At 42.2% G+C, this 27,718-nt stretch overlaps 7 protein-coding genes and 1 pseudogene across 13 annotated transcripts; 3 read left to right on the top strand and 5 right to left on the bottom strand.

Moving 5' to 3' along the window:
- Positions 1–47: 47 nt before the first annotated feature.
- On the top strand, positions 48–4,490 carry LOC108610745 (uncharacterized). 4 transcript variants are annotated; one of them, XM_089465408.1, is made up of 3 exons: positions 48–950; positions 1,877–2,642; positions 3,180–4,490. In XM_089465408.1, exons 2-3 carry the CDS (start codon positions 1,880–1,882, stop codon positions 4,205–4,207), a joined length of 1,791 nt encoding a protein of 596 aa, XP_089321534.1. In that variant the 5' UTR covers positions 48–950; positions 1,877–1,879; the 3' UTR covers positions 4,208–4,490. The 4 variants fall into 4 exon arrangements, with proteins under 4 accessions (XP_089321534.1, XP_089321533.1, XP_017858511.2 ...); XM_089465407.1 differs by having other exon boundaries at positions 941–998; XM_018003022.2 differs by lacking the exon at positions 48–950 and adding an exon at positions 969–1,243.
- Positions 4,491–4,683: 193 nt separating this feature from the next.
- On the bottom strand, positions 4,684–8,167 carry MICU1 (Mitochondrial calcium uptake 1). 2 transcript variants are annotated; one of them, XM_018003020.2, is made up of 8 exons: positions 7,694–8,167; positions 7,445–7,631; positions 6,663–6,825; positions 6,516–6,553; positions 6,340–6,454; positions 6,121–6,281; positions 5,234–5,693; positions 4,684–5,168 (listed from the first exon to the last, which is right to left on the bottom strand). In XM_018003020.2, the coding sequence occupies exons 1-8, from the start codon at positions 7,999–8,001 to the stop codon at positions 5,014–5,016; spliced, it is 1,587 nt and encodes a 528-aa protein (XP_017858509.1). In that variant the 5' UTR covers positions 8,002–8,167; the 3' UTR covers positions 4,684–5,013. The 2 variants fall into 2 exon arrangements, with proteins under 2 accessions (XP_017858509.1, XP_017858510.1); XM_018003021.2 differs by lacking the exon at positions 6,663–6,825 and adding an exon at positions 7,073–7,232 and having other exon boundaries at positions 7,694–8,163.
- Positions 8,168–9,092: 925 nt separating this feature from the next.
- LOC108609611 (beta-1,3-galactosyltransferase 5-like) lies at positions 9,093–10,511 on the bottom strand (annotated as a pseudogene).
- Positions 10,512–12,380: 1,869 nt separating this feature from the next.
- synr (BH3-only protein sayonara) lies at positions 12,381–14,201 on the top strand. Its single transcript, XM_018003025.2, has 5 exons — positions 12,381–12,521; positions 12,586–12,888; positions 13,023–13,423; positions 13,642–13,827; positions 13,887–14,201. The coding sequence occupies exons 1-5, from the start codon at positions 12,420–12,422 to the stop codon at positions 14,071–14,073; spliced, it is 1,179 nt and encodes a 392-aa protein (XP_017858514.1). The 5' UTR covers positions 12,381–12,419; the 3' UTR covers positions 14,074–14,201.
- Positions 14,202–14,339: 138 nt separating this feature from the next.
- mRpL24 (mitochondrial ribosomal protein L24) lies at positions 14,340–15,425 on the bottom strand. The gene is made up of 3 exons (XM_018003033.2): positions 15,235–15,425; positions 14,975–15,128; positions 14,340–14,909 (listed from the first exon to the last, which is right to left on the bottom strand). Exons 1-3 carry the CDS (start codon positions 15,316–15,318, stop codon positions 14,404–14,406), a joined length of 744 nt encoding a protein of 247 aa, XP_017858522.1. The 5' UTR covers positions 15,319–15,425; the 3' UTR covers positions 14,340–14,403.
- A 3-nt stretch (positions 15,426–15,428) lies between these two features.
- On the top strand, positions 15,429–20,388 carry betaggt-I (geranylgeranyl transferase type-1 subunit beta). 2 transcript variants are annotated; one of them, XM_018003024.2, is made up of 4 exons: positions 15,429–15,574; positions 15,784–15,895; positions 15,964–16,114; positions 16,891–20,388. In XM_018003024.2, the coding sequence occupies exons 2-4, from the start codon at positions 15,786–15,788 to the stop codon at positions 17,797–17,799; spliced, it is 1,170 nt and encodes a 389-aa protein (XP_017858513.1). In that variant the 5' UTR covers positions 15,429–15,574; positions 15,784–15,785; the 3' UTR covers positions 17,800–20,388. The 2 variants fall into 2 exon arrangements, with proteins under 2 accessions (XP_017858513.1, XP_017858512.1); XM_018003023.2 differs by lacking the exon at positions 15,429–15,574 and having other exon boundaries at positions 15,592–15,895.
- Positions 20,251–22,297, bottom strand: jet (F-box and leucine rich repeat protein jetlag). Of its 2 annotated transcripts, none has more exons than XM_018003029.2 (2): positions 21,387–22,297; positions 20,251–20,641 (listed from the first exon to the last, which is right to left on the bottom strand). In XM_018003029.2, exons 1-2 carry the CDS (start codon positions 22,154–22,156, stop codon positions 20,476–20,478), a joined length of 936 nt encoding a protein of 311 aa, XP_017858518.1. In that variant the 5' UTR covers positions 22,157–22,297; the 3' UTR covers positions 20,251–20,475. The 2 variants fall into 2 exon arrangements, with proteins under 2 accessions (XP_017858518.1, XP_017858517.1); XM_018003028.2 differs by having other exon boundaries at positions 20,499–20,891.
- A 910-nt stretch (positions 22,298–23,207) lies between these two features.
- On the bottom strand, positions 23,208–27,554 carry Stam (signal transducing adaptor molecule). The gene is made up of 4 exons (XM_018003012.2): positions 27,412–27,554; positions 25,807–26,084; positions 24,539–25,745; positions 23,208–24,477 (listed from the first exon to the last, which is right to left on the bottom strand). Exons 1-4 carry the CDS (start codon positions 27,452–27,454, stop codon positions 23,828–23,830), a joined length of 2,178 nt encoding a protein of 725 aa, XP_017858501.2. The 5' UTR covers positions 27,455–27,554; the 3' UTR covers positions 23,208–23,827.
- Positions 27,555–27,718: the final 164 nt, after the last annotated feature.

Here is a 27,718-nt window from a genome sequence, read left to right as displayed (position 1 = left end):
TGAGTGTGTTTACATTTGCCGATGCAAATGTACATATGTACATATGTATGTGTGTGCGTCCGTCTGGCTCAGTAAAAGTTCGAACAAACTGGCCGAGCATCGCTCTGCACTCAGCAACTCTGGCAGGCACTCAACGAGTCTACTATTTGCGAGCTGCCTAGGCTGGGGGCGAATGGGCGTACGCTGATTTAAAACAAGTTTCACACTCGATTTGTACTTTCAGTCACGATCCGCATCGCGCTCGGCAGTCCGGCAGCCAGGCAGCCAGGCAGTCAGGCGAGAGGAGGTGGAAGCGAAAGAATGGCAGTCGATATTGGTGTGACGTGCGATCGGCTTAGCAGAACCAACCACCCACGCTAAATACATACAAATGAGAGCGATAGGCATGCTACGTACATACGTACATACATACAGACATGCCTTTGAGTAGGTTCGTGTATGTTTAAAAGGGCACCTCTTTTGTTCCGTTGCACAACACTGCCCGAAGGCTGACACAGCCACGAGAAACATTCATACATACATACATCTGTATGTATACATATACGTATATGTGTATGCGTAGTTTTTTTCTGACAACGTCGACAGCGATGCCGACGTCAACGCTGACGCCAGCGACCTAACAATAAAATGAACATACAACAATAAAAAACAAAAGCAAGACATCGCAAATAATTAAACTCTGTGGTTTTTGTTGTTGCTCCAAAAAGGAAAAAGAGCAGCAAGAAATGGCTGCGCACGGAGCTCGCGCTGCTCGGCAGCCACTTCTGCTGTGGTGGCTGCTGTTCTTGTTGTTGTCGTCGTCGTTGAGTTGCTTGTATTGTTGTTGTTGTTGCCACGATTCGCTTCGCTTCGGTCGTGCTTTAATGGAGCTCGCCTCCTTCTCTCTCCCCAACATTGTCGGCGTCTGCTAGACTGCTCGCCGTTTGCTGCTCGAAGTAATCTTGAAAATCGTGAGTTGAGTTTCGCGCGACGCTCGCTGGTTTCTTTTTGCTCTCACTGTACGCGATCGTTGCTTTTGTTGGTGTTGTTGTTGTTATTATTGTTGCGTTTCTTTGGGGCCTTGCTTTTGGTTCGCCCTGCGCATTTTCTTTGTTTTTCGTTTTCGTTTTGGTTTTGGTTTTGGAGCTGTGTGCGCCTGAAGAAAAATCAAGTTAACAGCCAACGCACGCAACGGCACCGCGTGTGGGTGGGGACAGGGGAAAAGCCAAAGAGGAGCAGCTTGCCGGGTCGCCAAAGCTATTTGGTATTTATTGTTGTTGTTGTTGTTTTCAATATGCGCGTGCATTAAAAATAAAAAGCCTGCAGCGCGCGTCGACGCCGACGTCGATGTCGTCTTGCCTGTTGCGCTCGTTGTTTTGTTTCTCGCGCTGCTTTTGCTTATTGTTGTTGTTGCTTCGCTTCGTTGATTCAGAGTGAGCAGCGAGCAAGGCAGAGGCGAGGCAGCGGGCCGACTGAAACTCGACTTTTGGCGTTTGTCGAGGTTGCTGAGCCCGGGCGAGCGAACTGCGAATCCAGTTTCTTCTTCACTCGGCCTCGGCTAACAACGCGAAACAGCCACGGCAAAAAAAAGCAGCGCCAGTCACAAATTACTTTTCCCCCTTTTGAATTTTTTGTTTGGTTCGTTTTTTTTTCGCAAATTGTTTACGGATTGTTAATGTATTGCGGCAAGGTATGTTATTGTTATAGACGATCGCGCAAGGATGTGAATGGCAATTAGCGTAATAAGCATAGCATATGCACAGGCGCAAAAGCTCTCTCTCTCTATCTCTCTCTCACTCTCTCTCTTAATCTTGTCCTCTGTCTTTTGTTAAGTCTAATCTATATGAATATTTTTTATGCTGCGTGTATTTTCATTTCCTTTCATTGTCTATTGCAGGGCATGGAGCTTGCGTCCGCTGGCTGCGCTGACTGCTGCAGCGACTGCGTCAGCGCAACGCCCACTTGCTGCGCAGCTACCGGCTGTTGCGATGCTGCTTGCTGCGACACCGATTGCCAGCTGCTGCCACCAGATCCTGTGAGCTACGAATACCACGAGCCGGAAGAGAACTTTGTGTCCATCGACGATGCCAAGATTAAGAGTCTGCTCTTTCAAATCGGCCAACAGCAACAAGAGCTGCGACGCCAGCAGCTAGAGCAAAAGCAGCAGACGGCGCAGCAGCCGCAGCCGCGGCCGCAGCAGCAGCAACAAATTATCGAGCTGCTAGACGATGACGAGGGGAGTGTGGGGCCGCCGCCACTGATGTTGATTAGCACAGCCCGTAGCTTGAAGCCTGAGAAACGCCCGATGACGGATAAGCAACGGCTGGTAAAGAAACTGAAGCAACGCCATCATCGCATCGTGGCCAGGATTGAGCTGAGCGACAGCGAAAGCGAAAATGGAGATGCGGAGCAGACGGCTAAGGAGACAAATGCTGAAGATTTGCCTGTCGCGAATGTCAGCTGTGAGCTGGAGGAGCCAGCACTCCAGGTCATTGAACTGCCATCGGATGACGAAGAGAAACAACCCATGAAGTCAGCTACCCGCAAGCGCTCGCCGAGACCGTACATAAAGCGACGCGGTCGCCACTTCTACCAGTGCCAGGCGTGCGGCAAGAAGGTGCAGTCCAATTATAATCTGCGCCGTCACATGATGATACACACAGGTGAGAGCAGCAATTGTGCAACAGGTGTGGCCTGAAACGAGAAAATCTAGCAAAACTGAGAGCTAACATATAATGTGGGTAATATAGAAAGCCTTTAGGATTTGATTGAATCTCCTCAAGAAGCACATTGAATCTCAGATCCGATTCGCTTAGTTGAAAACTCCAAGGATTTTATATTTAATTCTAGCCTTTTTTTTAAATTTTTCTATTGCCGTCCTTGGTGTATAAAATGAAATAATAATTGGTTGATTAATATATACAAATTTGTTGTAAGACAAATAATGATTATTTTAATTTTATAAAATAATATATAGATATATTTAAAAATTGAAGAGTTTATTAGGTATATTTTTCTCTACTAAAATTTGGGGGCTATTTAAGAAGAAACTTGAGAATTTATCTAGTATCTCCTTTTTTAAGATTTTAGTAATGTTTACAACATCGAAAAATTAAAATAATTTATTATTTTACATATTACATAATTATTCGAGTATCTATCATAAAATTAAATGAATCTTATGAATTTCCACCAATCAGGTGAGCGACCCTTTCCATGTGATCTATGCGAACGTCGCTTTCGGGAGTTTAGCGATTTGAAGAAGCATCGCCGACGACATATAAATGATCCGCGCTATATATGCATGATCTGTCGCATTCATACGCCCATGGAGCAGGACTCTACGCGCTGTGCGGAGTGCGAGGGTAAGAATTTGTTGTTGGCTCCGCAGGACTGTGATGCTTTGGATGCTGAAAAAGAGCCAATTGATGAGACTGAGCCAGCGTTGGAGGAGCAAGACGAACAGGAGGAGCAAGAGGAGGAACAGGACACGGATCAAGAGTTCCTGCCGGAAGACAATCATGTCGAAAACGAAGTTGTGTCGCTGCCAATTCCAACTCTGCCTCCGACATTGCTTGTCACGCTGGTGCCCGCACCACCACCACTCACGCCAGCCCCACCTGCCCCGCCCGCAATCACTGTCACTGCCCTAACGCGTCCGCCCCTGCCACGCAGCTGCAGCAGCGCCAACTCCTCATCCTCGCTGAGCAACGATGTGGCACCAAAGCGTTTGCAGAGAGTGACGCGCAATCGACGCACTTACCCCTGCCCGCTGTGCCACCGACCATTTGGCACACGCCACAACCTGAAGCGCCACTACATGATCCACACCGGCGAGAAGCCGTTCAGCTGCAGCAAGTGCCGCAAGCCCTTCCGCGAGTGCTCCACTCTCAAGAAGCATATGGTGACCCATATGCGCGATCGCTGGTACAAATGCCTTCGATGTCCCGCCAAGTATCAGGACTATCTGCACTACATGGAGCACAAGGCAACGCATGGGCTGGACGCGCAGTCGGAGACGGGCTTACGTGGTCGTAGCGGACAGAGATCACCGGATAGCGGCGATGGCGATAGCTCTTTGGATGATTGGCTGGAGTGCTGCGAGTGTCAAGTGCGCTTCACCCAGCTGGATGCCTATACGGAGCATATGAAGCAACACGACCTGGAGCTGTATGGCTTGAGTGTCGATGATCTGGATGAAGAGGACCAGGATGTCGATGTGGCCTAATATAAATCAATGATCTATATACAGATATACACATTCCATTTGTTAAATCTTTTGCATTCCAACAAATACTGCACTGAGAAGGCGAGGCACCAGCCGCTGGAATATACTATTTATTCACTTCCTGAATTTGTTATATTAGATGTAAGATTATTCTATTAAATTATAATTTCCATTATAAAAGAGATTCTGAAAACATTTAATGTTTTATGCTTAGATTGAACAATTTCAAATTCCAATTCAAGTAGTTTCCATCAATAGATCAATAAATTTGGATTTCTGCAAATCTTCAATTTCATAATTTATTGGCCTGAACTTTTCATTGGCAATATAATTTAAACCATAAATTTGCAGCGCTAATAATAATTCATCTATTTATTTGTATCAAAAAACAAAACTCAATATATATATATTATAAATAAATATTATTTTAGATTATAAATATTATTATATATTTAAAAACGTTTAAGAGCACAATATATGTAAAAATGTGTTTATATTATACAAGAAAAATGTATTATGAAATCAACCTTTGGGACAGTCAAACTGAAAATTATATGAAAAATCGCATATTCTCATAATTGCATTCTCTCATTGTATTAAAATAGGAATCGAGTGCATTATCTACATTAACTATCTAATTATCGAATAAAATGCACAGCTGACCAGCTCAAAAGTTGGTTAAGAACTGCGTTTAAAGTAAAGTTTACTTAAAATAAATTGAAGCAAGCGTAGGTAAAATGACTAAGAAGTGCGTTTTGAGCACTGAACAAACGAGAATCCACGTGAGGGAAATAACAGACAATTAATTAGATATCCAAAAGCACGGGCTTGGTTTCCTTGGCACACTTGAACACCGAACGCACCATTTTCAGGAAGCCCGTATCTTTGGGCTTTTCCAAGCCGCGTTGCACGCGATTCTTCATGACCGAAATGAATTCCTTGTTGCTCAGCTGGTTATCGTCTGGAAGGAATATGGAAATCGAGAATTAAATTGACTGTAAATGGGGCTGATGCTCCATGACTTACTATTCTCATCGAATATAGTGAAGACCACATCCACGACGTGGTCGGTCAGGTTAACCATGGCCACCGTCTTGGCCACATGTTGCAGAGTTTGCTGATCGATTGAGGCGCCCGCAATGTGGTAGAAAGTCAACGCCGTATCTACATCGTTGATATTGTTGAGGAAGTGGAAAAAGTCGAGATAATCCTGCTTGGATATGCCCCTTCCATGGTCACGAAAGCGCCGCTTCACACGCTTTAGCTTCTTTTGCTTCTTTTTGGGCGGATAGCCCGCATAAGCCAACAGCAGCTCGGCAAAGTCCGCCTCTGTTATATTACCATCCGCATTGGGTTCCTTGCGTTCGAATTCGAGCGAGAGAATTTCACGTTGCAGCTGCTCTTGAAAGTCCAAGAACTTTTCAATCGTCAGCTTCTCGTCCATGTTTGGACCAAAGAAGTACGTTATCAAGGCTGAGTTAACACCCTGAGGAATGCAGATAACGCAATTAGTTCAAGTTCGACAAACGATTTCAAATGTTTTAACAAATATACAAAGAAACAGGTGTGGGCGTGTGCAGGTATTATTATGAAAAGTAGGTGCAATAATTAGTTGAGTTAAGTGTGGGTGTGGGATACGGTAGCAAAACAGAAAGCTTAAAAGGGTTTTTCTTTTCACATAAAGTACCTTCAAGGACTGTTAGTAGTCAAATAAAGGAGGAGAAGTATGTATATACACAGTTAGACACGCATTTAACGGACACGCGTATTCAAAAGGATTAAAGCCAAAAGACAGAGAATATACAATACAAAAATCGTTTAGTACAGCATTCTCAATACTCGCTCACTGCATGGAACTCTTCTGAGAGCGAGAGAGAGAGAGAGCACACACCGTCCATTCAGACCACAATTACCTTGAAAGTGTTCCCAGTATTCGCATGATCCCGATGCCGAGTGCCCATGCTGGTCTGCTGACGCACCAGGGTGGCAACCATTTCGAACTCTTCGCAGTCCACATCGCCGTCGCCATTCAAATCGAACATTCGAAATGCGATCTCAAAGTGGCGGCGCGAAACTGCAAGAGACATAAACTTGAACTTGATATAACAGCCGTCGTCGTTGTATCATCTTACTGGAGAGTACGGTGAGCAGGAAGATGTAATCGGAGAAGGTGATGAGGCCATAGGAACCCAGCTTATAGAATATGCTATTCTTTTCCAATTGCAAATTCAACTGCTCTCCCACGGACTACAAGAAAAGAGTTATTCGATTAGTAATATTTAAATCATGAAAGTAGAATCTTTCTTACCTTGGGATCATAGCGGCGATACTGATCCAGACCCAGGCCTGCAAGAGTCAAATATTATTTAGTATTGGCCTTCAAATAGTTTGCTGAATTTGGAGTTAGTTTGCAGAGTGAAGTGGAATAACGGTCAGAGGTTTTGAAGCCACATACCATCTGGTTGTTTCATGCCTGGCGTCATGCTAGTCAAAAAATCGGTTGGTGTCATGTAGACCTCATGGCGATCATCGGCGACCGGCACTTGGATGGTGGCAAAGTAGCGAAATACTTTGTCTGGCGTCGAGAATTGCCTGATGCGATTCTCATACTCAATAATCTAAGCAATAAGCGTTTAGGAAGAATTAATTTTTAATTTTTAGTTACTCGATTTAGCATTTAGCTAAGTGCGATCGGGCACGCAGGCAGTGCAGGCAGAAGCAGAGAAAGAACAAGAGGAAGAATTGCAAAATTGAACAGAAATCGAAAGAACTAAGCTGACGCCAACATAAAACTGCGACGCTGTTGTGATCCGCTGTGATCGTGTTAGTATTTACAATCTAAATATACCTATATAACAGAATTACCATCTGGTTGCTTAATGCCCGGATAGATAGAGCGCAAAAAGTCCTCGGGTGTCATGCATACGATTGTCTGTGTGGCATCCTGTAGACGCACCGTGGCAAAGTACCGAAAGATCTTATCTGGCGTTGAGAATTGTCTGATACGATTCTCGTATTCAATAATCTATGGATTTATGATGTTTGTTTGATTTGTGTTTGTTGATTTGTGTGGAGTGTGTGCGATGGCAACAGAAAATTTGACGGGCAAACATAAAGAGAAACAAAAGGCATAAGTCAACTTAAGTAAAGTAGTAAATATTTATAGATACAGCAGTTGCATAGTCACAAAAGATTTAGATAGACTTCGGGAAACCGTTCACTTTATATATCGCATACCTTGCGCTCGCGAAACCCAACTTTTTCCTTAACCTTCTTGCCGTCGCGTGGGTTCAGGCGGGCGTCATCGTCGTCCGACTCGTCGCTGTCAGAATTATCCGAATTGCTTTCGCCATTGACGCCAGCCGCATCAGATGGACGCTGACCCGCATCGGCGTCCACTTTGGGCACGAGCAGTCGTTTGACTCTATAAATAGATGCATACATACATTAAACGATATTTATTGATTAAACGCGACGGCTACTTACTTGCCCCAGTCCAGCACCGAGATGATAAACAAAGTGATCACCATCAAATGAAAATATTTGGTTACCCGAGGTGTCTTCTCCTCGCCATGACCAAAACGCTTGTGACCGCGTGTTTGTTGTTGTTGCCATGGTTGTTGCGCTGGGGCCTCAATGGCATTAGCTGCGAAAATCGCTTTGTAGCTGTTGTTGTTGTTGTTGTTGTTGGCCAAGGATGATATTGCGCGACTATTCTGGAAAGTCGGCACTAGTGAACGCTTTGTTAGCGTTGCCAGCGCCTCTCGCGTTACCAGAAAACGCAGCACAGACATCTTGCAAATGTTCCTTTATGGTTAATTTTTTTCCTGCTTTGCTTTTGCACTGTTATTTTATGCGCATATTCGCATTCGTTCGCAAACTGGTTAATTATAAATGGAACTAGCTGGTTCCAGTTCAGCATGCAAGTTTACACACTTTACAGCACTGAATACAACAGCTGATGAAACATCTGTTGTGTAGGCAGTGTTGCCAGATTAGCTATTTAATAGCATTTTTAGCTATTTTTGAACCCTAAAAGCTATGAAAATTTTGAAAATGCTATTAGCTATAAATTTAGCTATTTTACAAACGAATATTTTGAATTTGATTTTAGTATTTAAAGCCAAAAAAAAAAAAAACATTTTTCGATTAAGTCCCAAATTGTACGTAATGATCTGCGCGATACTACCACCACGACTTTATCGTACTTATACTATCAGTTGTGAATTTACACCATCGCTAATTCTTCTTGGCGCGCTTCTTGGCATTAATTGTATGTGATGGATAAAAAATATAAGCAGAAATTTCGTGATTCCTGGAAAACAATCACCGAATTTAAGAATTGGATTAAGGAGGATGAGTCAGACAACAGGCGGGCGTATTGTATATACTGCAAATGCAGTGTTTTTGCCAAATTGCACGATATTAAAATGCATGCCGCGACAAAAAAACATAAAACTGCGGTTGGCGCCTTTGGGCAAAAAATTTAAACATTTTCCATGATTCCATTTAAACATGATTCCAGTTAATCAAAAATATAATTCTGATGATGATTTGGATGTGGACCAAATTGTAACATTATTAAATAACATTTAAAAATAAAAGGTTTCAGCTATTTTGTAAGCTATTTTAAAATTTGTTTAGCTATTTTCAGCTATTTTTTAGAGACGATTTTGCTATTTTTATGTCTCAAAACCTGGCAACACTGTGTGTAGGCAAGCCGTGCAGTGAACAAGTGTTGGATAGCACACAAATCAATTCAAAATTCTTCAAATATTTTTGTGATTTATGGACATAAGTTTATATGTTTATATAATTTATGATAATAACACTAATGGGTATGCATGTGTAAATTTCTTCGACTATTATTAATATGCTAACGTAGTTATTAAAGTAGAATATGTTTTATTTTGGCATACATTAGATACAGAAATTAAATAAATTAATTAATGCAATAAATAAATTAATAGCAACTAATACACTTAAATATTTTAAAGCAAGATCAAAGAGTTTTATATGTATGTACATTATCTGAGAGATCTATCGCCCCACAAGAAGTTGCTTAGCTTCTTTTAGGCTATATTATGTCATTATTTTACTGTATTTGTTGTATTCACCATCCCATGTAGCTGCCACAGTCGAAAAATCTGCTGCGGCGACATTTTGTGCCAGGAAACTAGATACTCTTCTGGTTCCAGGCGACCCTTAAGCAGCAGCTTCAGTTTATTCGGATATAGCACATAAGATGTAAGATCTGTTAGAGTAATGTTACAGCGCTTGGAGAGAATGCCAGTGATCAGGACATCATCCAGTCGAAAAAAGTTGCTACGTTGAGCAGCAAAGTAGAGTCGCTTGGCCACCTGCGAGGAGTAGAAGACTGCAAAGCCCGGACAGAAGGGCGGATAGTAACGATGAGGGTATTCCCGGAAACCGACACGCCACTTGGAGGAATAGGAACGTGCTACTCGATCCTTCTTGTTGATGGCGCACAGCAGCAGCTGCCGCTGAGAATGAAGAGCGGAGAGAGGATTCCAGGTTGAGGATGGGTGGCTCAGGTGATGCTGCAGCTGCAGCGTATTGAGAAAGATGTCATCATCCACTTTAACCAACAGCGGCGCCTGATCGCAGCGAGTGTGAAACCACTTGAGGGCCATTACATGCTTGTAGGTTAGATTGTAGTAGCCATCCAAGAAATTGCCCTGCAGCAAGTCGTTGTGCTGCTCGTGCTCCGCCAGCAGCGACGACTGCAGCTCGTCATCCGCAACAGTGCCGAAGAGAAAGAGGAGACGAAGTGAGGATTGAGAGTTTGAATTGGTCGCCACATGACCCCAAGTTTGCCGTATCGCTGAACGCCTGTCATGATAAGCGCCTGGGTATGGGGCGCACACGAGGGCTGCTCGATAATGTACTCAAAATTATGAAAATCGATCAACTTATGCGGATCTTCACTGTACGGCATGTTCGGATCCACTGCGATCTCAGGTTGGGGCACAATTTGAGGCATATTCGGCAGGTAGGCATAGATCACCACACATAGAGTCATCCACAAGAGTAGGCAAACATTAGAGCTGGATTCCAGAAAGCTTATCAGGCATTTTATCTGTTTCATGTCGCCGATAGGGGGAAACCAATAAATGGTCTTTTATCTGAATTGGCTCTTATGTGTCAGTCCGGACAGAATGCGTATCAAATGGCGACTGCAGGAGTACACGAAACATCGGACTTGCTTATCTCTCTATTTTCCTACTTCCAGATAACAGAATATCAAGTCGATCCAGTATTTGATAACAGCTGACCAAAAAAAAAAAAAAAAAAAAAACTGATATATTTTGAAGTCTTATTAGCTTGGAAATATAACAAGTATTTTTAAGCCTAAATAGGTAGTTCGCCTGTCTAACTACACAAAAATAAACATTGATTAAGTCATAATTTAATTAGGCTTTATCAACTCAATTCAGTTATTCATTATACTTATATGATTAACACTATCGATGAGCAACATAAGTATAATCAATTAAATATAATCTGTTAAAGATTAATACTAATGAATATAATAGAAATAGAGTTAAAAAGAATAATATAGATTCGAATTAAATTAAATGCATTTAATTAATGCATTTCTCTTTTTAAATCATAACTATTATTATATACATATACATGTTACATGTACATATGAATACATATATCTAATGCATACTCTGATTTATGACCTATCATATATAAGCTATATCCACTGTATGTTTAAGGTCGCTAAAAACAATTTGGGCCACACAACGTAAACTTTGAAGCATATGTGTGTAATAGCTCGAGGGATTCGTCGAAGGTCTCGGCGGTAGTCAATCAAGTAATTACCTGCCCACGACAGGTGCTTCAAATGAGCCTCATCAATAACCAACTGGCAATAACCGTTGCCAGCTAAAAAATCGCCAAAATAGTTCACAGTTCTTCTGATCACAAATTAAAATTTTAATTGGCAAATTTTAAAAGGCAACGATATATTACAAATTGTTGATGGGTTTCAAAATGTAAATATTTTCTTATAATAATATAATATTTCTTATATTAATACTACTACCCAAAAACAAATATTTGTTGAGTCAGTATAAATCAATATACATACATATAAGATCCTGATCCTGATTTTATCATATATTCAGCTATTGCTTATATTTGGCTATAAATTTTCTAAAGCAAATAATTTGACATACCTCTTCACGAAATGGGTATATTGGCTTTGTGCAAAGCAACTTCCAATTTGTTTACAGCATGGGAGAAATAAATAACCTCAAAATATAGCCTCAGCTATATTTGTAACTACAAATTCGAATTAAGTTTGTACTTAAGCAATTTTGTCTTTAATCAAAGAGTCAACTAAGTAAATCAGTTTACTTTTAGCTGAAATGAGTCTCGTTTACACTTCCATTAAAATTGACTTATAAACTAATCATATTTGCAGTGCACAATAGCATGCACACTTGGCCTGAATATTTAAAGCTTTCGAATGCTTTGGTAGGCTTTGAGTTTACCGTTAATTTATCATAATCAAGATGGTTATCCTGTTGATGGATTATGTTATGAGCCTATTAGCTGCTAAAGTGCTGATGCAGCATAAATTCTAGCATTTGGCAGCACCTATTTCATTGCAACTGCTGTAATTTGTTATTGTTATTGTTGTTGTTAGTGTAGTTGTTTACTTGTTTGTTAGTTTGTCAACTTAACCATGTACATATACATATGTGTGGCCATTTACAATAACAACATGCTGGATCGACATGCAAGGCAACAAAAAGCAAAAAACAAACACAAGTTGTTGACACATACAAGCAAAACTGCCTGAACTACGCCTCCCACCCACTCCCCCACCCACCCCTTGTGGCTGACCCACCTGCGCCCTAATAAGCATTAATGGTTCAGCGTGAATGGGCAAATGAGGCACATGGTATGTGGATGCGGGTGGTTGACTGGCTGTGCTTGTGGGTGTCCATTCGGTGTCCATTGGGCAAGTAACGCGAAAATGTTGTTTTCCCCCCGTTAAAAGTGGAGCAGGCAAGCCGGACGAATGGGTCCGCCACTGTCCGTGCATTCGGCATGTGGCTGGCGAGCGTTACGGACGTAACTATATATAATAAATTAACGGCACTTTTGAAAGCGACATCGACTATATGATATATTGCAAGGTCTGACGAAAATGCCATCATTTTGCGACTGAGTGATGGGCTGCGGTTCGTCCATGGAGACACAGTCGAGCGCTAGAGGGCAGTTGCCACCAAATGGTGCGTTGCGTCTGCAAGAAAATGGTGGAGCCAAAGTAACGGTAATTTGTATAATAATTTCGAAATCAATACTTCTGGATTCCTGAGTTTTGTATGCGTGTCCAGAATATTGTGCAGCAATACGTGCGTCTCGATGAGCGGATCAGCAAGCTGGAGGGCACCTGTCCAGGTCCGCGCATGGCCACCGTCGAGGCTTGGATCGAGCATCTGCAGGCCAAGCGCGATGTTATGCTGGGTTTGGACGGCATGCAGCACAGTGCGCGTCCAGCGACAGCGCAAAGCCAGCCGAACCGGCTAAGGGGTGAGGGGGCGGAGGCACATCAATTAAGTAGCTACCCCTTGACGTTGGGCAGCGAGCGGGTGGGCAATGAAATCGTTGCTAACACGCCCACCAAGGACCTGGCCCAGGTGAGTGTTCAGTAATTAGCGCCTTGGCACGTGCTTAATGCCCTCAATTATTATATGGAATGTGATTGTCATTAGAGTTATAATAATAATGTCTCTGACCTTCGTCTCGAATTACTAAAAACAAAACTGTAAAGCTGGCTCATAACTTAGGCGTGATTGGTGATCCACGCAAGGCTTCCATGCACGAGGACTTCTTTGCCAATTTGAGCGAATCGGCTCTCTACTTACTTAGCATACGATACTATGGTGAACTTCTGGATCACACCAAGCAACGGCTCAAGGCTCTAACCGCCAGCTATGCGGAGCTCAATGACCTGTACGTGAATCAGGATGGTATCATTGCCTACATTAGTGGCGGCACCTACATGACCCGGCTCGAGGAGACCATCGATGAACAGCTGGAGGTGGCGCGCGATACGCGTGACAAGCTGGGCAGTGCGTTGGAACAGTGGCGTATCTGTGGGCTGCTGCTACGCGCTGCGGCCAACTCGTCCACGCAGGCGCTAAAGCAGTGGCGACAGCTGAATAGGATAATGTGAGTGAATGCTTCAGTTTGAACGATCAAATTTAAATTAAAAAACGAAAATGATAACTCACTGAATACTAAAAGTTCCGATTAATCGATAGGTAAGCTCGATACGCCGATAAATCTAATGTAGACAGCCATTTATATGTATCTTTTTAACGGAAAAGCACAAAATTAAAATTTCATAAAGTTATTAAATATGTATATTAATCCTCTTTAATTTGCAGCGACCCCAAGCAAAAATTGCAAGTAGCACTGGATTGTCGCAGCTTGCTGCATGCATCTCTAACCTCCCTGGAGGCAGCGCAACTGGCTCTGCCACATGTGGAGCTCAAGTACATGAGCAATCGCCAGGTGCTTGCTGTTAACCACTGCAATACGTATCTGATCACAGACATTGCGAATGCAGCGAGGTAAGTTTGCCATGGAATTAGCTTTTTCTAATTCCCCATTTATGTTATTTTTCCGCCAGATATGAGCACACGACCCGCGTCTTTACGAGCTATGAAGTGAATATTTCCAAGACCTGCACCTGGCTCTATGACACATTTAATAAAACTCTACGCAGTGATTTTGACAAGGCAGAAGAAACGGTGCGACGCTTGGCGCGAACTTTGCGTCAGCATCGGGAGGAGACTTTTAGCGCGGCGGGCAAATAAATTACCACTTTCAAATACACATATATTCAAGTATTTTTCTCGCTTTTTATTTTAAGAGAAATTCTTTTTTACATGTTAGCTTCGATAAACATATTGTTGAAAAATATAATTAAATAAGCCAATTATTTTCAAATTATTTATAATTTTTTTTTTTTTTTAATGTACATTGATTCCTAAATGATTAAAGTAAGTAAAATAATCAAACTGCGCGCGCTGTTAACGATTATAAAAATGTTAACAGACTTAACGTAAACAGACTATCAACATATGTCAGAGAGGAAACATAACATTCCTTTATTTTTATTGAACAAAACAGAAGTAAACAAGAGTCTAATACCAATAGCTTTTGGCCGGCGTACGTTCCTCCTTTATGCCCATTTCCTCCATGATGTCCATTTCAAAGGTCGCCAGTTTTGGTTGGAAGGTAATTTCGCTAACAACGGCAGCTGGTGTATCCTTTTCACGCTCGATATAGGCATTGGGTGTTTTGTAGTCATACGTTTGGTTGTTTGTCTCTGGAATTGGTATGATGCGGCCCGAACGCGTGGATACTCGCACTTTTTCACCCTCTTCCGTGAAGCGCCATTCAAATTCGGTACCCTGCAGATCGGATGGATCCACAAGACGTATATCCTTAGTGACATGAAGCGGCGCCTCGGACTTGATGATAATGCCGGGGAAATCCTTCTCAGCGCCCACACGCCGGTAATGCCAATTGATGCCCTCCACAATAACCCAATTGCGTTCGGGTATTACCTGAGTGACAATGCCCTGTTTACCCTTATCCTTGCCGACTAAAACTTCAATGCGATCACCTCGGAAGAAGCTCCAGTCCTCTGAAAAAACATAACAGAAATTAAAAAATCAAGTATTATTTAATAGCTTATAATGCTATAATTACCAACGGGCTCCACAAATACTTTTCGTCGCATAGTGCCCGGCATATTCTGTTGCCGGAAGTGGCCTGTCCATGAACGATTTGTGGTATAGCGGAAACGTTTCCGCTCAACCGTAGTTTGCAGATAGTTTTTCTCGGCAGGTGTTTTCCAATATACCTGTAGATATTGCCGACATTATAACGGGAATGGAAACACGCATTCATCAATGTTTCAGCTGTTACGTGAGCTGCGAATGTGTTGTTAGAGTAAATCAATTACTTGCCTGCTTTTTGCTCCGCTCAATATATTCCTTTGGCAGATTTGAGAAGTTCTTTAATTTACTAGTTAGATATTGTGTGATGCGCATTTTTTAGATTTTAATTTATAATCGCAATTTATTACCGAAAAACTAACTATACAATGCGGCCCCAAACAGCTGTTTGTTGTACGCCATTCACAGTGGCTCGGCGACAATGGAGAAGAAATTGCAGTAAACTATCGAATATAAAATGAGTATCGATATACAGCACCCGAAAAGTACGTAACGAAGCAACGGTGCAACGATTTTTCTTGCTCAATTTACTTGAGAGCGATGCAAAAAACCGGCTTATAATTAAAATAAGGTAATGCCTGGGTATTTAAATGCGTGCACGTGTCAGTGCACTGCCATTTACCAGCTCACCATTGCTGCGCCAGCATCTCTTATGAAAGCCAGTGACGCTTAGTCATAGCCAAAACTTACTCACACACACACACAAACGCTTTGATAAAGATAAATAAAAGCAAGTGGGAAGCAAAACAAATATATACAATATGTCTTATCACATTGTAGATATGACCGATCCTGCCGAGCCAGAGCCTGTGGTGCTCGCCAAACACGCAAAAAATCTGCTGCGCTTCCTGCACTTGTTGCCTGCGCGCATGTCCTCACATGACGACACCAGGTAAGAAGACGTCACATCCTTGCCAAACTAACTGTATTTGATCAGTGATATATGATATATTCACATAGGAGCACAATAGTCTTTTTTGCCGTCTGTGGCCTGGATGTGCTCAACTCTCTGCACTTGATATCGCCAGAGTTGCGCAAGGACATCATAGACTGGACCTACGGCGGCCTCGTAACGCCACGTGACCATGAAAGGCAATGCGGAGGCTTTATGGTGAGCATGAATACCTGTCAGTCAGACAGTCAGCGTGTCAGATACGATAAACAAACAAATAAGCACGGCGACTCGTCAACCAAACAAACACAAATGTCTCCGACTTTATCATTTTACGTGGCGCTGCAGCAGCCACTGCGACAAACGCTCCACTTCCCATCTTGAATGCTATTGCTATAAATTACACGGATCTTAATAACATTAACAAACATGCACAATCGTAATTGCGACTTTCATAAACCAGTTATAGCTTTTAGAACCTGGAAATTCTTAGCTGAGATCTCTTCAGTTGAACTTTAATAATTATGTATATAAAGAAAATAGCTTAAGCTGTTTAGTTTTTGTTTAGCTTCAGTGTAACATTAGAATACTCTTTTGCCTGACTCACAGATACCCTCTTGCTGTTATTTTATAGCTTTAGAATGCTCTTGTCATGCCATGCCAAACATATATATGTATTTCAATTACATATTTGAATTTTTTTTTAACCTTTTTTTGGCACCTCAGCATACCACATTTTGAAATGAAATCAAGTTTAAATTAAATTATTAATATATACAGGCTTTTATTAATTAATTAAATTTTAATTTTAAGGAATAAGTCTGATTGATTTTACATACTCATTATTTACTTAGCCCAACTGTAAAATTGAGCTCTTATCGCAATTTTTATCAGCTCAAGTGCGCCGTAACACGCATAACCACTTTACTGTACGACCCCCAGCCCCACATACAACATCATTAACAATTTTATTCATTTGGTGCTGTCTTTTGCAGGGCTGCCGCGCCATGGTGCCCAAGACGGAGGACGCTGAGGTGCTGGAATCTATGCGCGCGTATCAGTGGGGCCACCTGGCCATAACATACACCAGTATTGCAGTGCTGGTGACGCTGGGCGATGATTTGTCGCGCCTGAATCGGCAGAGCATTGTGCGGGGCGTGGCGGCAGTCCAGCATGAGGATGGCAGCTTTAGTGCCTCCATTGACGGCAGCGAGAATGATATGCGCTTCGTCTATTGTGCCGCTACTATTTGCCACATGCTCGACTGCTGGGAGGGCGTGAACAAGGATGCCATGTTTGAGTTTATAATGCGCAGCCTGCGCTACGATTACGGTTTCAGTCAGGGGTTGGAGGGCGAGGCGCACGGCGGCACCACGTTCTGTGCGCTGGCCGCACTCGAGCTGAGCGAGCAGCTTCATCGGCTGGACGAGGTGACGGTGGAACGCATAAAGCGATGGCTTGTTTTCCGGCAAATGGATGGCTTCCAGGGGCGCCCGAACAAGCCAGTGGACACCTGCTATTCCTTCTGGATTGGCGCCGCTCTCTGCATTTTAAATAGCTTCGAACTGACCGACTACGCTCAGAATCGCGAATACATTATGAGCACAGAGAACAATCTGATTGGGGGCTTTGCCAAGTGGCCGAAATCCACGCCAGATCCCTTCCACACGTACCTGGGCCTGTGCGGCCTCGCTTTCATCGGTGAGCCAGGCCTGAACGCTGTGATGCCCAGTCTGAACATCTCCATGGCCGCCTATAAGCACCTCAATCAATTGCACGAACGTTGGAAAACCAACAACAACGGACTTACCCACGAACTAACCCAGCTTAAGCTGACCGTGGGCAGCAGCGCAGAAGCGGGAACAAAGACTACCTCGAGCTCGTCTCTAATATCAGCACAATGATGGGAACGTTCCTGGGAAATATTAATGCACACAATTTGTATTTGTACGCTTATTGGTGGCAATTTTTTTGCAAAAACATTTTATACTACGATTTGTATGTAAGTAAAAAGTTGGAAACTTCTGTTTAATATACTGAGCCTAATTTTAAGCACTAACCAGAGAACACATAGACTAGACATCTAGAACAAATTTTTTCACCGACGAAAAAATGCGCTGAGGAGACTACACAACTTCGTATTTGCTCGGCTCAGTCTCTTGAGGCTCAAGCAGTGAAAATATTGCACGACAAAATCAGTTTGCTGCAAGCGCTCAAACGAAATGGTACCATTCTTATATGAAGCACGGCTATGCGCTATTTGTCCTACTCTCTCTCTCTCTCTCTCTCTCCATGGCCTCTCAAATAGCAGCAGCGCACAGAAATTGAAAATTGTTCGCGACGATCCCAGCTCTTTCCTTTTGAGTGAAGGGTATACCGAAATTATAAAAGCGTTTGTCACGCTCATGCAGGCAACATGTAAGCGTTTCGATGGTTATTCGTGGGAAGGGTATGAAAGCGTTGATACGCATAAAGAATATGATTTCGCGACGGGCATGCACACACACACTTGTAGTCCCTTGCCACATGTATGAGCATTTGTGACCTGCGTTCGTTACTCTTGCTGCTTGTAGCCATTTTAAAGCCCAGCATTTGCATTTGGTCGGTCTTACGGACTGTCATAACCACTTTAAACAGATGTACTATGTATGAGCATTACATTACATATGTATGTACATAAGTACATTTATATATTATTATTGCTAATCATGTTTATAAATGTGTTTATATCCGTAAATAATTATATATAATTAAAATTATTTTATACACATTTTTAACCGAAAAAATTATCGTAAAACATTACTAACTTTATTAAATGCTTTGCAATATATGAAATACACATGACATATTATACTCAAGCTTTACTCATTATTGTCAAAAATTTCTAATTAAGTCATAATGGCCCATTTGATAGTCACCCTACGATTCAAATCATACAAAATTTACAAACTACTAAATCCAGAGACAATTAGCTTGCCATCCCATACAAGCATACACATACACAAATGTATGTATGCATGTGCTCACTTCACAAGGCAGACCAACGGTAAATGATGATAGACGAAAATACTGAGAAAGAATTGAGTTTCGCGACGCACGCACACAAAAGCACATACACGTAGCAAGGATGTAAGTGTGTGTGTGCATGCTCGTCGCGAAAATGTATTATTTCTGTGCACAACAGCCTGTGCAAATTGTAAAGCCCAAAATTTGCCGTTGGTCTGCCTTGTGAAGTGAGCACATGCATACATACATTTGTGTATGTGTATGCTTGTATGGGATGGCAAGCTAATTGTCTCTGGATTTAGTAGTTTGTAAATTTTGTATGATTTGAATCGTAGGGTGACTATCAAATGGGCCATTATGACTTAATTAGAAATTTTTGACAATAATGAGTAAAGCTTGAGTATAATATGTCATGTGTATTTCATATATTGCAAAGCATTTAATAAAGTTAGTAATGTTTTACGATAATTTTTTCGGTTAAAAATGTGTATAAAATAATTTTAATTATATATAATTATTTACGGATATAAACACATTTATAAACATGATTAGCAATAATAATATATAAATGTACTTATGTACATACATATGTAATGTAATGCTCATACATAGTACATCTGTTTAAAGTGGTTATGACAGTCCGTAAGACCGACCAAATGCAAATGCTGGGCTTTAAAATGGCTACAAGCAGCAAGAGTAACGAACGCAGGTCACAAATGCTCATACATGTGGCAAGGGACTACAAGTGTGTGTGTGCATGCCCGTCGCGAAATCATATTCTTTATGCGTATCAACGCTTTCATACCCTTCCCACGAATAACCATCGAAACGCTTACATGTTGCCTGCATGAGCGTGACAAACGCTTTTATAATTTCGGTATACCCTTCACTCAAAAGGAAAGAGCTGGGATCGTCGCGAACAATTTTCAATTTCTGTGCGCTGCTGCTATTTGAGAGGCCATGGAGAGAGAGAGAGAGAGAGAGAGTAGGACAAATAGCGCATAGCCGTGCTTCATATAAGAATGGTACCATTTCGTTTGAGCGCTTGCAGCAAACTGATTTTGTCGTGCAATATTTTCACTGCTTGAGCCTCAAGAGACTGAGCCGAGCAAATACGAAGTTGTGTAGTCTCCTCAGCGCATTTTTTCGTCGGTGAAAAAATTTGTTCTAGATGTCTAGTCTATGTGTTCTCTGGTTAGTGTTTTAAGTTAGGCAAATTGGCTGCAAAACAATAACAGAGGCAGAAAATCTAGTACTATTGACAATTAACAGAGTTATGTTATCGCTCTGTTTGTCATTTGTACGGACTGCTATTAAAAGCACATCCGCTACAATTAGCAGAATTTGAATATTTTAATACATTAGAGTTTTAATTAAAATTACAGCAGAAGTTGAAGAGTGTCCAGATATTTGTTAAGCTTAAATTAATGTTAAGAACTGTAAACTTAAGCTAAACAATTGCATTAAACTACTTAATGGCGTCCGTATTTACAAAGATGTTGACAGCATGCCTCCCGTTTGTCATTAGCCTCGTTAGCCTCTAGATTAGTTGGATTAATATTTAGTAGGTAATCTCAGACCTGCAGGTACAGGCGATGCTGTATGGCGGGCAGATTGTAGCCCATGATCGGCCGATCAATGTGCAGACGTCCGCGCAGTGGAGCCAGAACACGTTCCGTTACCAAAGGACAACGCTGCACCATTAGGGACTGCAGGTGTGGGCAGCTCTTGGTCAGTGCACTAGAGAGAGAAAAAGAGTGAGCAGGAGAGAAAGAGAGAGAGAGAAAGAGAGTGTGTGTTGTGGAACTAGTAAACAAGGAAGTCACTGGGATAGAAATCGTTTAAGTTGTAAGCATTGAGCGCGTCCTGGCGTGGACGTGGTCGATCAATGTGCACCCGATGACGCAGTGGCGCCAACGAGCGCTCCGTAATCCGATGGCAGCGTTGGATACGAAGCGATTGCAAGCTCTTGCACTTTACGCTGAGCGCACTGAAAAAATAGATGCAGATGTGTGTGCATTTGCAGTCGCAGCCGAGTGGACGACACACAGAAAACACACACACACACACACAGACATCCAATTACACGCACACAGGACTGAGTGATAATTGACTATGCAAAGCGGTCTGTTAGTTTAACAGCGTTACGTGACGCACGTCGATCTTTGTATGAAAATGAAGCAACGTTGCGACTTTTGTTATCTGTCTTGTTATATGGATGGATCCGGACAATACAACGGGTTTATTAATATTGTTTTGTTCTAAGTCGGTTTTTGTAAGGTTGTTGCTCTCATGTTTGATCGTGTTAATATACTTTATACTTTAATTTAAAAAAATTATTTAAATGAGAATCTGTAGGCTAGATAAACTGCTCTTGCTACAGTGAGTTTTTTAACAGTGACACATATCCAAAAACACACACACACACATGCATGCATGATGCAAGCTGTGTGGACAATTCAAGAAGCAAGGTATCGATACTTACTGAACTCCGTAGTCGGAAATGGCAGCACATCCAATCAGATTAATGTGCTCCAGCTCACGGCAGTAGTTGCCGATTTGTATGAGCACTTGATCCGTGACGCTGGGCGTGTTGGCCAACGATAAGATAGTCAGCTTGTTTAGCTTGCGAAAGAAGATGATGAGGCAGCGTTCGCCAATGGCGCCACAATGTGATATATCGAATTCGACCAGTTTGCTCTGGTGCAGGGTGAGCGCGTCCACAGCCCCCGTGGTCAGCCACTGGCACTTGGAGAGCTTCAGGATGCGCAACTCCTTGCACTGTACGATAATGGGCTGCAGCGATAGCGCCGTTATGTTGGTGCACTCGTTGAGATTGACGGCACTGAGGCGTTGTTTGTTATTTTTGAGCAGCGGCAGGAGAAGCTCATCCGTCAGCCATTTGCAGCTGGCCAAGTGTAGATGCTCAAGGCGACGACAGCAGCGGGACAGGACCTTGAACCCGAGCTCTATATTTCGGGAATTATTGCCAGACAAGTGGAGCTCCGGGCGTATCTCCAGGGCGGCCTCTGCCAAGCGTAATGCTGTGCGCGAGCAACTGCGTAAATTAAAGAGGTCCTTGATCGAAAGGTAGGTAGTTATCTTTGGAATTAGCACATCATCCCAGTTAATGTCGAACAATGTCAACTCGCCGTAATGTATCCTTCGCATTGGCATTGGACTGGGTGTTCGCGTGCGAGATTTGCTGCTCATGGCAGCTAAATGTGTTTCCTCCTCTATATGTAGCGTGCACATTTCTCTCTGTGTTCGATTACGTGACTGAACTTGTCCTGGTAGCCTAAATAACAATTCTACGCACTAAGCACCAAAATCAATGAATATTGTTTACATGCGAACAGCTGATCAGCCAAGCGATACAAATGTTATTTCAGTGTGAAGGTCACGCACAAGCAACGAAGAAAACCTTGAATGTTAAATTTGATTTTCTGACGTCACTCAAAGTATCGATAAATGCTGTTTGCGATTATTCTGCAAGTTTAACGGATCTAGTCGAATTCAATATGCGAATTTTACGTTAACTCAAATTTTTAATAATTTTGAGTAATAAGTTTATTTGGTCTGAAATTTTTACAAAATAAAATGATTCAATTGCTACATTGCGTATACGCAATATGAGCTTCAATGTCGACAATATGATTGATTTTAAGCTTAAGCGATGCCCAAAAGATTTATAAAATAAAATAATTTATAAATAATAACAATAATTTTGGGGTAACTATAGTGAAGCTCAGAAATCAAATATTGAATAATGGACCTATTAAGAAAAAATACGTCCATTAAGTTGCAGTGTCGGTGGCGTATACGCAATATGCTCAAACCTTTTTGCCAGCTGCAGCTTTACCTTAATTAGGCCCATAACTGAGCTTTCTATCTGCATTGTTAATGATAAATAGTCCGTTTAATTTTAGTTTATGCCTTTAAGTCTCACAGGTGGTCAGGTAAAAAATAAGTTTTGCCAGCAATAAAAGTCGGTAACAGCAAAGTTTAAGTGAATTCTCAAAACAATATCGAAGTGGCTAGCACAGTTTGTAAGCGACAAGCGGGCATTAAGCAACATGAACGAATCACCGGCATATTCCATACAAAATCGTCGCAAATTCATTGACTTATACTCGGAGGTGCAGGCGTGGCTAAATGAGGCCAATCTGAGCTCAATGGAATCCAGATATCGTCGCGAGATGCTGCAGCTTCGCCTGCTGATGCTGGATAAGATTGACGAGGAGTATTACATTAGGCGCTACATCAAGCTGCGCACTCGTTAAACAAAATTAAGCAAATTAAGCAATTGTATTATAATAGTTATATTATTATTCGATCAGCATTTGAAGCCGATCAACTTTTTAATGGTTTGCATAATGAATGTGATTCGTATCGTTTGTTAATTTTTATCATCATATAATTATAATAGTGTAATAAACATAATACATAATAGTGATAGTGAATTCTGTTTGATTCGTCGTCAAACCGTGTTCCTCGTTCAACGCTCAATATAGAGTTATACATAATATAGAATATTTATATGGTATATGGTATATAAATAGCATTAAAACATTTTCCATTCTTCTTTTGCTTATTTAAAAACTTAGTTTTTGGCGCTTTTGCAAACTTTTGCCCGATATTTTCTTAGAGATTACATACACACTTCATCGAATAACAAATAAATGATTAAAATGTAAACAAACAATCAAATTTAGGTCTCTTTTTGGCAATACATTAATTCTGATGCCGTGATTAAAAGAAAACAACTCAAAATAAAATGAAATATTCCAGTTGAAACTAATTTTCGATGGACCTTTATATATTAGAACGAAATTTGGAAACAAAGACTTGTTGGCAATTGTTAAAGCAAAATCAATTGAAAGAAACTGCTGCTGCTGCTGCCGCTGGCTAACAGATTGAACGGTTTTACCGCTGCTGCTGATAGATAGGAATGTTGTTCTTGACGGCATCGTTTTGCATATGATATGCGGGCGCAGCACCCGATGCGACTGGCGGCATGCCGCCAAGATGCGCCATCGACATGGCGGCCATCTGCTGATGTAGCTGACTAAAATGATCGTTGTGATTGTGTGGTTGTTGCTGTTGCTGCTGCTGCTGGGGTTGTGGTGGTTGCTGTTGCTGTTGTTGTTGCTGTTGCTGCTGCGGTGGCGCCATGTAGCTCTGTGTGACTGGTGGAGCTCCGTTTGGTGCATAAAACTGTGGCGGCTGAGCTGAATATGTCTGCGGCGGTAAAGCCTGATGCTGTTGCTGCTGCTGCTGCTGTTGGTGCTGCGGCGACATATAACCATGCGGCGGTGGCTGTTGGTGTTGAATTTGTGTAGCTGTTGGTGGTGCGCCGGCGAATTGCTGTGGCAACGTGGAAGGCGGCATCTGTTGCGGCTGCTGCTGCTGCTGCTGCTCAACGGGCAAGGGCATGGGATAATTTGTAATCGGCTGGGGTTGCTGCTGCTGAGTAGTGACTGGCGTAGGCTGTGCATTGTAGACAGGCTGAGGGTGGGGCTGAGGATGAGACTGCGGTGGAACTGCTGGAGACTGGGATAAATGAGGTGGCAGCACTGCAAGCAAATTGAATACTATTAACAAATAATCAAACGATAAGAAAAAGAAATAATTTACTGTTCATCTGCGGGGCATGTCCGTTTTGGTATGGCATGGGTACTTGTCCAGGATAAGCTGCAGCTGGTGCGGCCGTTGTGGCTGTGGCTGTTGCTGCATTGCTGCCTGGTGGTGGCGCATACGGCAGCGAGTGCATGCCCGGATAGCTTTGGCCTGGCGGAAAGCCCGCTGCGCTGGGATAACCAGGTGCGCCATACAGTGCAGCGCCTGGGAAGCCGGCGGGCATGAAGCCAGCACCACCAAACTGAGCTGCAGCTGCACGATCATCACGCATGAGCGAATGGTACAGATTGATGGCATCCACCAGATCACTGGACAGCTGTGTCAGCTGGGCATGCTTGCGATCGACTCTCTCCAGTTCGGCATCGATCAGGGGGCCCATTTGGTGAACTTGCTGCTCCAAACGCAGCATTTCGTCGCTGTCTTGTGAGGGATCCTCGGGATTGGCCTCGTGCAACAAGTGCAGCAAGCGGTCTATTTTGGCCTCATCAATTTCAACGGGCTGTGCGGCAGCCGCTTCAGTCTTTTGTTGCAACAGCGCCTCCTCCTCGGCTGCTGCCTGTTTCTGGGCATTGTTTTTGTGTTGTTGATTGATATCCAAGCGTTCGGGATCTACAGACAAATCGGCAGTGACAAAATTCGAGGGGAACAGACCCTCTCCACGGTCATTGTAGCCCTTCCACCAATTGGCATCGCTGTCGTCCAACACGTGTATGATTTCGCCCGAGAAGAAGGTCAGCTCATTCTCCTCCGCTGCCTCGAAGTCGTACAATGCGCGTACAGTGCGCGATGCAGCAGCAGCAGCAGCATTGCCACTGCTGGCATTTCCATTTCCGTTGCTTTGCGTGCTCGCTGTGCTGCCGCCAAATGAGGGATACAGCGAGGGATAGGCACTGCTGGTCGTTGAAGCAGTTGATGCGCCACCTGCCTGCTGCTGTTTGGGACTGCTCTTGGTTTCCTTGAGCGACAGCTCTATAGCTTTGGCTATATCATCCTCCTCCTGCTGGCTGCTGACCACGTTCGGATCTTTGGCCAGCGTTGCAGCTGCCGCCTTGGCTGCTGCTGACTTGTCGCTGCTCTTGTCGTTCAAATTTCTGAAGTCGTGGCCATCAAGGCGCAGCTTCAGATACAGCGTGGGAATTAGATTTAGTTCCGGATCATTTTTGAAATAAGTTTCAACCCAATTCTTAAACACCTGGCGCATTTTCTGTAAAGCAAATAGGTATATATTTATAAAAGTTTTTTATATATATTTATATTTTTTTTACCAAGGCAACTTTCGGCTGCGCTTTGTCCAACAAGCGTCTGAACTCCGTTTCAAAGTCGCGCGACGCCATCTCCAGATGGAACGGCTTGCCGCAGTTGTTGGCGCACGCATCCAGCAGTGTGATGGCCTGCATGACGACATGAGGATCAGGATGGCCCATCCGTCGCATCACCGCCTTCAGGCAGTCTTTGGCTAAGCGCGGATTGGTCGTCACCTTATCGCACACATCCATTATTAAAGACCAATTATCATTCGTATTCGTTTCGCTGGTGGCCTTTTCTGTGGATGAGCGGAAAACAACAATCGAGGGTTTATAAAAAGTCTATGGATTAACTGCGTTATCTCTTATAATGTGTGAAAAAAGCAAGTCAGAACAACAACATTTTGTTCAAAACACAGTACCGTTTACTTATCGTTGACTGACTCACAGTGCGCGCCTATGAAAGGCGATAAGCGAGGCAGAGAATCAAAGCAAAATCAATACAATATTCAGCAAATTGCATTAAAGAGAGGCCAGACAAGAAAACCAAAGCAGCGAAAAGTATAGGGTATGGTATATTTATATATGTATATAACACCACGGATTGTAGAATATTTAAATGGCAAACCATATATTTGAACCTTACTTGTTTGACATAATGAATATTTGTATGCAGTATATTTATAATATATATAAATGTGATTTTCTTAAAAACATGTCTTATATACTTATACTTAAAACCGGATCTGCAGCAATCGAAAAACTTTTTAAGGTCAATTTGCCATTTCACACTAATTAACTTTTGTCGAATTTATCGTAATATATAATATAAATAAATAATGATATATGTATATATTTTAAAGATTTCAAAAAATTTTTTAATTTATAAATGATATTTTTTTCGTTTTTCAGTTCATGGCTTAATTACAATCTGTGATAATCGAGTGACAATAATTATTAATTAACCGGAGCTTCAGTGAACTCAACTATATATTTACATACTTTACTATATATATATTTCACTAGTCCAGGAAGAGAAATCTTTTATTGGTGTTATTTAGAAGTCCTAGCACTACATCTTTGCCTATTTATGTATATATCTGTCTGAACTTATTTTTTTTTTATATTTTTCAAGCATTTGTGAATGTTTAAATTGCTCAAATACCATGTAATGGACTGGTATAGATTTAGCATATATTTATAATAAATTTCGAAGCATTTACAAATTTTAATATTAATTTAAAAACTTTTAGCTTTGTAGTCTGAATCCTGCAGGAAGGGGTATCTCACAAAGCACATGGAAGGCATGAGTGTGATGTGGGTGGTTGCTGGCGCCGACTTCAAGGTCAGCGACTGCAAACAAAACTTAAAAGAAGTTCAATGAACAGACGGAGCAGCAAAAGCTGCGCAGCTTCTGGACAAAGCGACGCATGTGACTCGGAATTGACTTAAGATGTTCTTTGTTTGTGTGCCGAGTGGATTTGGGGGGGTGGTAATATGGCAAATTAGATAAGGGAAAATACAGCAGGCAGCAACGCACATTAATTGCAAGCGAATCAATGTTTTCATTAAGGGCGATTGTTATTGCTGTGGTTGGAGAAAGTGAGAAATTAACAGAAAACTTACCCACATCGGCGTCGAACGACGACGATTGCCCAAATATGCCCATTTCTTAGACCAAACGACCAAACTCAGCTGCTTGTTAATTATTTGTGTGATTGTTGTATTCTGTTTAATTACGTCGTCAATTGTCCGCTGCTGCTGCTCGTTGTTATTGTAGCTGCACTTGCACTCTTGTGTGGTGTTGTCGCCTTGTACGCAATCGATTTTCGTGCGTCACAATAACACACATAGAATCGTGTATTGTTTTGTAGTTTTCCCGAATGGGCAGCTGCCAACGCACTCTTATTCTTTAATTTGATTAGAAACTTTT

This window comes from Drosophila arizonae, chromosome 3 (assembly GCF_054131065.1).
Source record: "Drosophila arizonae isolate 15081-1271.41 chromosome 3, UAZ_ARI_1.0, whole genome shotgun sequence".
NCBI classification, from domain to species: Eukaryota; Metazoa; Arthropoda; class Insecta; order Diptera; family Drosophilidae; genus Drosophila; species Drosophila arizonae.
This window is presented reverse-complemented; position numbering and strand designations above follow the sequence as displayed.

Bases quoted from the DNA above. Each gene is read 5' to 3' on its own strand.
- MICU1 (XM_018003020.2), bottom strand. From the start codon at position 8,001: ATGTCTGTGCTGCGTTTTCTGGTAACGCGAGAGGCGCTGGCAACGCTA. The intron at 6,282-6,339 runs GTAAGATGATAC...TGTCTCTTGCAG, and splicing joins CCTGCTCACCGTACTCTCCA to TTTCGCGCCGCCACTTTGAG. The intron at 5,169-5,233 runs GTAAGTCATGGA...TATTCCTTCCAG, and splicing joins CACTATATTCGATGAGAATA to ACGATAACCAGCTGAGCAAC.
- synr (XM_018003025.2), top strand. From the start codon at position 12,420: ATGGGCTGCGGTTCGTCCATGGAGACACAGTCGAGCGCTAGAGGGCAG. The intron at 12,522-12,585 runs GTAATTTGTATA...ATGCGTGTCCAG, and splicing joins ATGGTGGAGCCAAAGTAACG to AATATTGTGCAGCAATACGT. The intron at 12,889-13,022 runs GTGAGTGTTCAG...AAAACTGTAAAG, and splicing joins CCACCAAGGACCTGGCCCAG to CTGGCTCATAACTTAGGCGT.
- Stam (XM_018003012.2), bottom strand. From the start codon at position 27,454: ATGGGCATATTTGGGCAATCGTCGTCGTTCGACGCCGATGTGG. The intron at 25,746-25,806 runs GTAAAAAAAATA...TTTGCTTTACAG, and splicing joins CGCAGCCGAAAGTTGCCTTG to AAAATGCGCCAGGTGTTTAA. The intron at 24,478-24,538 runs GTAAATTATTTC...ATTTGCTTGCAG, and splicing joins ACATGCCCCGCAGATGAACA to TGCTGCCACCTCATTTATCC.
- jet (XM_018003028.2), bottom strand. From the start codon at position 22,156: ATGTGCACGCTACATATAGAGGAGGAAACACATTTAGCTGCCATGAGC. The intron at 20,892-21,386 runs GTAAGTATCGAT...CTATTTTTTCAG, and splicing joins ATTTCCGACTACGGAGTTCA to TGCGCTCAGCGTAAAGTGCA.
- betaggt-I (XM_018003023.2), top strand. From the start codon at position 15,765: ATGTCTTATCACATTGTAGATATGACCGATCCTGCCGAGCCAGAGCCT. The intron at 15,896-15,963 runs GTAAGAAGACGT...ATATTCACATAG, and splicing joins TCCTCACATGACGACACCAG to GAGCACAATAGTCTTTTTTG. The intron at 16,115-16,890 runs GTGAGCATGAAT...TGTCTTTTGCAG, and splicing joins GGCAATGCGGAGGCTTTATG to GGCTGCCGCGCCATGGTGCC.
- LOC108610745 (XM_089465406.1), top strand. The intron at 2,643-3,179 runs GTGAGAGCAGCA...TCCACCAATCAG, and splicing joins TCACATGATGATACACACAG to GTGAGCGACCCTTTCCATGT.
- mRpL24 (XM_018003033.2), bottom strand. From the start codon at position 15,318: ATGCGCATCACACAATATCTAACTAGTAAATTAAAGAACTTCTCAAAT. The intron at 15,129-15,234 runs GCAAGTAATTGA...CAATATCTACAG, and splicing joins TTGAGCGGAGCAAAAAGCAG to GTATATTGGAAAACACCTGC. The intron at 14,910-14,974 runs GTAATTATAGCA...ATGTTTTTTCAG, and splicing joins AGTATTTGTGGAGCCCGTTG to AGGACTGGAGCTTCTTCCGA.